This window comes from Hydra viridissima, unplaced genomic scaffold (assembly GCF_058129835.1).
Source record: "Hydra viridissima isolate aposymbiotic clone 2 unplaced genomic scaffold, HvirCarnegie_v1 scaffold_3, whole genome shotgun sequence".
Lineage (NCBI taxonomy): Eukaryota > Metazoa > Cnidaria > Hydrozoa > Anthoathecata > Hydridae > Hydra > Hydra viridissima.
Genome location: NW_028324302.1, coordinates 6,321,285 through 6,331,625, shown reverse-complemented (window position 1 = coordinate 6,331,625; position 10,341 = coordinate 6,321,285). Strand labels below are relative to the sequence as shown.

The 10,341-nt window shown below is 29.1% G+C and overlaps 2 protein-coding genes across 3 annotated transcripts; one reads left to right on the top strand and one right to left on the bottom strand.

Annotated features, from left to right (window-relative positions):
* Positions 1-250: 250 nt before the first annotated feature.
* LOC149890760 (uncharacterized) lies at positions 251-2,466 on the bottom strand. Its single transcript, XM_090081663.1, has one exon. It carries the CDS (start codon positions 2,317-2,319, stop codon positions 340-342), a length of 1,980 nt encoding a protein of 659 aa, XP_089937789.1. The 5' UTR covers positions 2,320-2,466; the 3' UTR covers positions 251-339.
* A 1,362-nt stretch (positions 2,467-3,828) lies between these two features.
* LOC149890759 (uncharacterized) lies at positions 3,829-9,646 on the top strand. Of its 2 annotated transcripts, XM_090081681.1 has the most exons (6): positions 3,829-4,151; positions 5,357-5,550; positions 6,218-6,274; positions 8,357-8,537; positions 9,058-9,191; positions 9,341-9,646. In XM_090081681.1, exons 2-6 carry the CDS (start codon positions 5,365-5,367, stop codon positions 9,449-9,451), a joined length of 669 nt encoding a protein of 222 aa, XP_089937807.1. In that variant the 5' UTR covers positions 3,829-4,151; positions 5,357-5,364; the 3' UTR covers positions 9,452-9,646. The 2 variants fall into 2 exon arrangements, with proteins under 2 accessions (XP_089937807.1, XP_089937808.1); XM_090081682.1 differs by lacking the exon at positions 9,058-9,191 and having other exon boundaries at positions 3,844-4,151.
* Positions 9,647-10,341: the final 695 nt, after the last annotated feature.

Genomic DNA, 10,341 nt, shown 5'->3' with positions numbered 1-10,341 from the left:
AAAACATGGAAAAAGTAACAAAGTTCCACAAATTTCTAAAACCCGGTTAATTAGATTTTTCAGATTTAATCAGTTTTAATTATCTCTAAATATTAATTTCTGAATACAAATTACAATCCACATCCACTTTAGACTGGTTTATTAGCAGAGAAATTAATGAAATAAAATACTGCAATACGACTAAAGTTCTGCGGTATTTGTTATATCAGAATTTTTCCAAAATAAAACACTAGGATTTTTGAGTCTTTGTCATTGATTAAAATACGAATTATAAACAAAAAAACATATGAGCAATTAACATTTAATTATCGTAATGTTATAGTTCGTGCAATGTTAATGCTAGCGAGGACTATAACTCTTCAGAGTACACTTTCTGGCATCTGGCACTCGCTTTCTGTGATCCTCAACCACCTGAATTAACCTCTGCATCTCAGATTCATTCCTTGTAATCGATTCATTAAACATCGACATTAAAGCCACAGATCGTTCGGCAGCATCATTTACTACTTTCAATGAATATACTAAATTTTTTCCTTCTTGGTATTCTGGGGAATCATTCCAGGTAGCTGGATCGTTGTTGAACAGAAAATCAATATCAACCTTCATTGACCGCAACGCACTTGCTGAAACTGATGTCACCAGCATGTCCAGAGATTTCTTTTCTAGACTTTCAATGTTCTTTAATTTGATCAACCTTTCAGACCAGTTCTCACCGTGAAATTTCATTTTGGAAATCATTTTTCGCTTCTCTTCCGTTTGAAGTTTGTTTGAAAACAAAGCTAGTGGGACCAATTCTGGTGAAAGGTACCACAAATGGTTTTGAAAGTTCTTGACTGCTGCTTCGGAAATCGTTTTATTCACAACTGCAAACTGCTTAAGTTGCTGAAACAGAAACAAGTCATTTACTGGAGCATCGCTGGCATTTGTGCATGATATCCAAGATTTTACATAAACCAGACAAGCAAATAAGCAAAATTCACAGAGATTTTTTTCCTCTTTTGTGGTCAACTTGAACTCTTCACGAAATAAATAAATCTTAAAACAATAAATAACCTTGGCCATCCAGCGAGCCATGTGATAAGCACCAGGGATCTTGAAATGATAATTTTTCTCTTCTTGATCAGGCAGTTTTCCAAGTATTAACAGACAGAGATCCATGATTTCTTTGTAGTCATCCCTTGGCATTTTAACATGCAGGTTTTCTTTGAGGAATGCAATCACTTCATTTTGTAGTTCTTGCACCAGGGGTATTTTCATTCGAATGTCATCCAGAGGTTTAAAATTTCCTTGATTAACTTTGGGCCAATATTGCTGAAATCTCTGGAAAAGAGGTATGTTGGGACCAGATGATGGTCCAAATAGTGATCCAAACACTCCTGCTACTATGATCTCATGAACATGGTGTCTGCAAGCGAAATATAACAAATTTCTACCTATATGTTTCTCTAGAACTACACATGCACCATTTTTGGAGCCAGTGTTAGAGGCTGTAGTATCAAAACTCATTCCAATAACATCACCAATTATGTCCCAGAAATTAAGCAGATGAATAACTGCTTTTGCTTGGGCTTCTCCAGTTCCAGCTGATAGTTTTGCTATTCCAAGTATTTTGTCAACATTGTGACCTGTCACACCTACAGATAGCCGGTCAACATTTGCTTTAGGGGCTGCAGAATTTGTACGATCTATCATCAGTTTGCCATCCCAGTGGACGATTAATGGTGGTTTGTCCAAATCGCAGAATTCAGTTCGAACAGTGGCTTCAATATTTGATCGATGATAGGTTCGTTTTCTACGGACTGTAGAACGTGACAATGATCCATCATCGAGGTTCTGTCCACCAGCCCTTGCAATTGCTGCTGCTAGTATAGTAAATTTTGTGTCAGATAGATTAATTCTGTCTAATGTTGATGAAACATCAGGCGAGTCAAGAATTGTATCTAAGATACATTGTCGTTTTGGAGTACTTGCTAAACTTGATTCAGCTGACCCTGAAGAACTTGCTTTACTGACTTGTTGTCTGTAATAAACAGGGATTTCTATCTCAAAATCTCTATCAACCATTTTGTCATTATCAACAGCATCGTTATCGTTGTCATCACTATAACTTTCGTCATGTAAAGGTTCAATAACAGGAACTATTGCACTCGCACCAGATTGTCTTTGCTCTTCTTTTAGCTTTCGTTCTCTCTCTGCTTGTTTCCTTGCTTCATTTCTTTCTTCTAATTTTGAAAGTTCTTTGTCCTCTCCAAACATCACCATTTTTCTCTGACATCTCTGATCCAATAAAAATTCTTTATCTTCTTCAATTCTGATCATAGTTTCAGCATCCTTGTGGGCAATGTCAAAAAGTAGGCCAATGGTGTCTGTAAATGATTTCTCTCTCGATTTCTGAGAATCTGACAATCTGGATTTATTTTTTTTTATTAATTTAAATTCCTGGACTAAAGTTTTCAACTTTAAGACTACATTCAGATGAAATGCTGTCGGAATACGGGCTTTATTCCAAATATAATCAGTTCATCAACAGTTGTTTTAAGACTTTCAGGCACTGACTTTTTGGTTGAATTAAGATGATAAAAAAATGTTTTTAAAACATCAGATGTTAAGGGAAGAACTTTATCTGGAAGATTTGGCTCTGGTTGTCCAATTAAAAAGATTTTGGTTTGAAGTCGTGTAGAGATAGCAACACGAGATGATGCTGCCATTTCAATGATAACTGAAATATTATGAGAAAATCAAAACTCAATACCATATTATACAAACTTATCATTCAGTTGTTGGTTTATGCAGCTGCAGCAATATATTATAATAATTATTACTAAAGAAATTAAATAAATATTTTCAAATTAGAAATTATTATTATCTGCACTTAATAACAAACAATACACTACCAGACTACCATGCTAGTTTTCTGTAATAGGTTACTAAGGTTAGGTACTATCAAAATATTAATACATTTGTTGTCAAACTGAAATTCCAAATAAAAATAATATTTATACTTGTAAACCTTTTTATTCTGTTTGAACAAATTCTAAATTGAGTTAAATAATAGTATTAAAATTATGAATACAAATTTTAACAAAATGATATAAACACAGTTGTTTTAAACACTAGCAGACATTTTTTAGTCTGGTGCCCTGATGACAGTTAATCTGCTGCACTTTAATTAATCTATATAGCACGCAATCAGACAATATTTCAGTGGAAAAAATCTAACTAACCAGGTTCTAGAAATTTTTGGAACTTTGGAACTTTTTACACGTTTTTGACGTTTTTCGTAAAACTTTATGGTCATTGAGCACCCCCTAAACATTATCTGATTGGAAAGATTTTTTCCACAGTCAATTACTATGTCAAATGGCACAAAATAAACAACTATGCATTCAAATCCGAGAAAAAATTTTTTTTCCTGTGTTCACATGAACAGCCCTAATATATATATATATATATATATATATATATATATATATATATATATATATATATATATATATATATATATATATATATATATATATATATATATATATATATATATATATATATATATATATATATATAGGCCCCATTACTAAGTGCCGCCCTAGGCCCCAGAACATGTTGGTACGCCACTGGTTTTTAGTATGTGTCATCTAGAATCAATAAATAATTTACGACTTTTCAATCTCAAATACATTTTAGCGACGCAATCCGCAGCAGAAAGTTACCCACCCACTGAGACTTCCTTATGGTTTCCTAAAAGAAAAGATAATTAAATATTTACTATTTAAAACAAAATTATTTAAAATATAACTTTAATGGGTATCCTTTTTTGTTGAAGTTTAACGCTCTTGAGAGTAGATTTGATTTATTTTAAAGTTTTAAATAAAATATTTACCTTCAGTTTAAGCTCCGCTCTAAAACCAAAATCTAGAAATATTTCCAGAATTTAAACGAAGTACCGAACGCTGGTGCAACTATTTTATCTGTGCCAAGTTAAAAATTTATGTACTACTTAATGAACTTAAATTTTAATGCCTTTCAATGTTTGAGTTCTGAGAAAAATGCAAAATTCTCAGAAGCATTTAATAAAAGAATGCAAAAATGGGTTGAAAAATAGTTCAATTCGACAGCGCTCTTTGCATGTAGACTTTTCAATCATCGAGAATGTAAGTTTGCATATTTGTACTACTTATTGTGTAAATAAATAATTCTGAGCCAAAATCAATCAAAAATTTTGGGCTTCATAGGAAGTAAAATATTTTGTTTTTATCCTGAATCAGTCTAGAACATGCTTAACTTAGGAACTTATCAAACTTTTTTCTCGGTTTCTAAAGTAATAACAATCTGGAGGCAGTTGTGATCAAATTTGATCAATGAATGCAAACTTCTCATTTGCTAAGTCATCTTCAATTAACCAGTTTATATATTGAAGTTTGTTGTAAAAGATGATGATCAGTTTGGAAAGCCTATTCTAGATTCAAAATACAAGCATAAGTTTATCAATCTTAGAACTGCTGGCGCTTTTCCTTAGTCACTATAACTAGGTCTCTTCTTAAATCCAACTCCTATAAGTCATTTTCATTTATAACTTTTAATTATGATTATTCAAAATAACAAATTATAAACTGTTATGAGTTTTCAAGACTTAAATTTTTTGGTTTAGGCAGGGAATTATAATGTAATTTGTACAATCAAAGTGAATGTGACCACAATTTTTCTGAAATAACATTTAAATTTACTGTAAATAATGTAAACAAGTAGTTTTTATAAAAGGTTTAAAACTTTTATGAACTCTATTTAATTTTTTTGAAAATGATAATTGGGTTTCAATTTTGTTTTTGATACCAAAAATGTGCTAAGATACATCAAAAGGTCAAATAACTGTTAATGGATCTTAATCTGATTTCGGTTTTATTAAACATTAAGTAGTTTTTTTGTCATCAATAGAAGCAAAGTTTACAACACAATTTCACATTGACAATTCATCACTTTAAATTTTGTCTGACACAGGTTTTTGGCTCTGAATTTGTGCAAAATGAATCATAAGTTGTTAAAGGAAACTATATATTATTTGAACTTAAGACTTGAGATACACATTATACTATTAATAAATATGAGAAATAAATTTAAACCTTAACAGATTTAAACAAGCATTAAGATCTTTTAATGTTTTAAGTAACTTCCTCTCTTAGTTAATCATTCTCATAGCTCACCTGAACAGATGCATCAGTCACACGTTAATTGAGTAGTTGTGCAGTTGGTTATTAATTTTTCTACATGATGCATATGTTTAATTTTTTTATAACTTACAAAAAACAACAAAAGGTTTTATGTGTTGTATTACAGTGTTATTTATCATTACTTTTATTAGACTAAAGTATGGGGCAAATTCAAAATGGCTTTGCATTAACCATAACAATATGTGGAGTTGTTTACCTTGTCTCCAGCCTAATATCTTTTACATGTGGATGGCTTTTGGTTTCTAAATTAACAGATCATTACTATTTTACAACTGCTTCAAATGATAGGATCCATTTTGGAGTATACTGGTGGGGTGGATGCTCTGTAAGACTTAATTTACTTACATATTCTCTAAGGCATTAGTTTTATCAAAAAGCTGCTTTACTATCATTTTCCCATTTGAGAAAAAAGTTGCTTTATGATAAAAAACATTTCAGATAAGCAAATAGATTTAAATTAAATTGATGCTTTTTAATTTTTTTTCCCTATAAAGCTTGCTTATGGATTTACAAAGATGATGAAAATGTTTATTCTAAACTTAAACATTTTAAAAGGTTTTTTGTCAAGTTTTTTGTTGTAATTTTAAATTTCAAGTTTTTTGCTGTAATTTTAAATGTCAAGTTTTTTGCTGTAATTTTAAATATCAAGTTTTTTACTGTAATTTTAAATGTCAAGTTTTTTGCTGTAATTTTAAATGTGTAAAACATAAGTTTTTAACTTTGAAAGTATTAAAATATGAATAATTCTGAACATAACTTATATCTTGATTTATTTTGCTGTTTTTTTGTTTTTGCTTTAGCTTTAAATCTGATTAACATTTTCAGTATTTTCAGCTGTTATTTTAAGCATTCAACTGCAAGAGATTTTTGATTTTAACTTAAGCACTTTTTTTTTACCATTAGAAAAGTATTCCTAAACATTTTATAGTGGATAGAGGAAATATTTTTTCAAAGCATTTTTTTCTAAATGCAATTTTATTCATTGTTTATAGTTGTTTATTCCTGGAATCCTTGGTATAATAGCTGCTTGTACAAAAAGTATATGTGCAGTAAGTTTTAATTTTTTAAATTGCTGCTTAAAGAAGGTTCATACTTAACATGAAATATCTTCATTTTTAAATAACCAATGTTTTCCTTATGTACATGAATTTCAAATATATGACTTTAAAGTATTTTACATAGCAAAACTGGAATTACTTGAACAGCACACTTTTATCAGAAAGTCATAAATTTCTCACTAATGCATCTTCTGGCTAAAAATTCTCTACTTCAAGCATCTATATTTCTTCAGTTTCATCAATAAAAAATGTTAAATACTAATAATTGAATTAACTAACTAGCTCAAAAGTATGTAGACAATCATATTTTCTTGAATAACTCTGCAATGAATCAAGCTAACTTCTTGAAATGTTATTAATTGATTAACATGAGAAGTGAAATTATAATTTTTTTGCCCACATAATGGAAAACTTAAGTTTTATAAGTATTTTGGTGTCAAAATATTAATTAATATTTCAACAATATATATATATATATATATATATATATATATATATATATATATATATATATATATATATATATATATATATATATATATATATACTGAGTTTTATCAAAATGTGAGTTTTCAATTTAACTAATGCCTACTAATGAATTGCATAGCCTTTTGAATCAAATACTGCCAGACAATGAGCTGGTGTTGAATTAACAAGCTTAATGATGACATTATCTTTGATGTTTTTTCGAGTGTCCTGAATAATATTAAATTTTTGGCTAACTTCAAAGATGTCTTACTCCATCAAAGCTAAGTTTCTTAAACTTAGATAAATTGCTTCAGAGTACTTTTGACCGTTGTTGTGAGTTCTGTGATTTAGGCTTTCTTGCAAACTCAACTCAAGTTTTTCAATTCTTAACTATTATTAATGGCTTTTTTGCCGGAGGTCTTCAAATAAGATTTGCTACATTCAAACAATATTTTGTATTTGATTTACTAAAGTTTGCACTGCATATGGTTTTGAAATCAGCATTTATAGACTGCATTCAATCATGGATAAGCTTTTAACAAATGAAATAGCAGTTTGTCTTTTCTTTCTCTCTTTTATTTGCAGTCATCCAGACTTCTTTGCTTTGTGAACAGATCCAGTAGAACAAAAATGCATCAAAACATGTTGAATGGTTTGCTTTTTTAGACCAAATATTTTTCAAATTTCACTATATAGGTCTTTCCTGGAATTGCTATGTTAGCATGTGATGCCAAATATTTTCATGCACAAATAATATATTGTTTACTCAAGTTTATCTAAAGAAATGTTTAAAAAACTTGTTGATAAAAGTACACTGAAAGGGTCATCAACATACTCTTGAATTATGAGTTTTCTGTTATGTAAGTAAATCTTTTAGTAATTTAGCATCTCATTAAATAAAGTGGTTAAATCTCTTACTAACAGCATAACAAATAGTTCATGAAAATTTCAACAATTTATCTTAATTTGTTGTAAAATTATTCAAGAAAATGTGATCATTAAAATACTTTTGAATGCTTATGTAAGTTATGTCAAATTAAATACCACAAATATTTTTGTTTTTTGAAATTACTGCTTCAATAGGGATTCAATTATTAGGGCCAAAAATAAAGTGCAATCACTCATCAAATACTGTTGAAAGCTAAAATATTATCTTAACATTGTTATTAAGACTAAATTAAATCATGCTAACTTATGAAGATAATATTACCCATTATATCAATCAAATACTGTCTGTTTGATTAATGATTGAATGTTTCTTCAAATCCTGAATTTTTAAGTAAAACTTTTTATACAATGGGTTATTATTTTGCTAGTAGACTGATGATAAATCTATATTTTAAAGAAACTTGGAAGCTAAAAAAATTTCTTTAAAATTTGAATTTTTTTTCTCCTTTCTACTTTTTGCATTTTTTTTTTGTTTGTTTTTTGTTGTTGTTGTTTGTTGTTGTTTTTTTCACTTTGCTTCTTTGTACTATTTATTGTATCTAATAAAATGTTTTAAGTGAATATACAACTGAAATATATTTGCAAAATGACAATTTTTATTTCATCCTGCATACATTCACATGTGATTTTAATTTACTTCATTTGTTTTGTATTTAGATGCTTGCGTTTCTGATCTTTAACATTCTTGGTATGTCAGCTGCTATTGGATGCAGTGTATATGTTGCCAGAATTTTGATAGTATGGGTGCCACTAGCCACACTGATTAAAGAACATAACTGTGTTACATTAAGTGATACTTGTTCTTGTTTTGATGTGTCTGAAATGAATTACTATTACAGTAAGTTGCCTTATAATTTTAGAGCCTAAAAATATCATTCTTTAATATTTTATATATGAATAATGGTTTTTCCTTTTAAATGTGTATGTTAATATGATTATGTACCATATTAATAGTATAATATATTTTAAGTTTGTGCAAATCTTTCATGTTTAATTAGTTCCCTAAAATGTTTATAATACCATAAAAAATGGTAGTACAAATTTTTTAAAAGTTTGTACAATACAAATTTTGATTTTGAATCATAATGTTATTACATACATAGATTAGATTACATTGCATTACATTGAATTGCATTGTATTACATTGAATTGAATTGCATTACTTTACATACATTACATACATACATCTATTATCTATACATCTATATATCCATACAACCCTCACACAAAATGGAAAATAATCGTACTTTTGTTTTTAACATTTTTACTTGCTTAATGTCATCTTAGTAAATGTTAGAATAAAATGTTTTGTACCAGTTCTTTCTAAAATGAATAATATACAAGCTCTTCTTTTAAAGTATCTGCCACTTGCCAAGAAATTTCATCTATTGAAACTCTTCTTTTTGCGATAATAATTAGTGTGGCTTTTTCTGCATTTGTTGCTTTAATATCTTCTTATGTCAGCTGTTGTGCACTTTGCAATACAGAACAGGTATTTTTTGTTAATAGTAAGTTATCATGGCATCCATGTTTTTCACAGCAGTATTGTAAAAGTTGTACATTTCAGATCGCTTATTTATTTAAAAAAATCATTAATATTTAAAGTAAGACCTATTGATCTATTGACTGATCTCTTTACAGGGTTCTCCCAGAATAGTTATTCAACAACCTCCAGCTATGGTTGTTATGGCAAACACTCAAATAAATCAAAGCTATCAAATTCAGCCGCAACAGCCCTATTACCTCATTTAGCTTATGCATTATGGAGGCGGGGCATCAATTTACCCACATGCTCCCGTGACTATCTACGATAAGTTCTCCTCTAACGAGAAGGTGAATTTGATTGACAACCGTATTGTATAATCTTGTAAATATTGTAAATAACTTAACTCATTTGGATAGTATTTAAATTAGTTTAAGTTTGAAAAAAAGTTAATGTTTGTTTTAGACTTGCCTCATGTGATTCTTGGTCGTTTCTAAGTATTTGAAAAGTTAGTTATCACTCAACATTTTAAAATTTTTCTCTCCCTAAGCTCTTTATCATTATTATTTTTATTTTTTTCTAACAAAATACGAACAGTTATGTAATCAAATGCGATTTTTCTATTTATGTAGTAATATTAAAAAAAAATTTTTTTTTAAGTCTTTACTCAAAGAAAAAAAAAGCAAATCATATTTTCATAACAAAGGTACACTTATTTCGAAAAAATCAACCGCTACCTTGTAAAGGCTTTGATCAATGGTAACATGGTCAAATATTCACACCTTTTTTATTCATACAACCGCAAATTAACAATTTTCTAGACCTATAATTATAAGACAAGTCAAAGGGGCTGATCATGGGGATTTATTTCAATCAGTTATTTCAACTCAAAGCGAACGCTTTGTTAACAAGATTTCTTGAGAATGAGTTTTTGAATCGACAAACATTCCAAAAAGCTCGCTGAAGCATTTAATTTTAGGCTCAACCTTAACTAACTGTAGATAAGTTTGACTTGTGAAGAATCTATAAATAAATTACTCGGTCCGAGTAATTTATAGATTTTTCACAAGTAAAACAAACAGTGACTCGAACTCACACCTCTTCTATTATTAAATCTCCATTTACTAATAGAAGAGGTGTGAGTTCGAGTCACAACTTG

Excerpts from the sequence above, each read along its gene's own strand:
- LOC149890760 (XM_090081663.1), bottom strand. The coding sequence starts at position 2,319 with ATGATCAGAATTGAAGAAGATAAAGAATTTTTATTGGATCAGAGATGT.
- LOC149890759 (XM_090081681.1), top strand. The coding sequence starts at position 5,365 with ATGGGGCAAATTCAAAATGGCTTTGCATTAACCATAACAATATGTGGA. Across the intron at positions 5,551-6,217 it reads ACTGGTGGGGTGGATGCTCT|TTGTTTATTCCTGGAATCCT; the intron begins GTAAGACTTAAT and ends CATTGTTTATAG. Across the intron at positions 9,192-9,340 it reads CACTTTGCAATACAGAACAG|GGTTCTCCCAGAATAGTTAT; the intron begins GTATTTTTTGTT and ends ATCTCTTTACAG.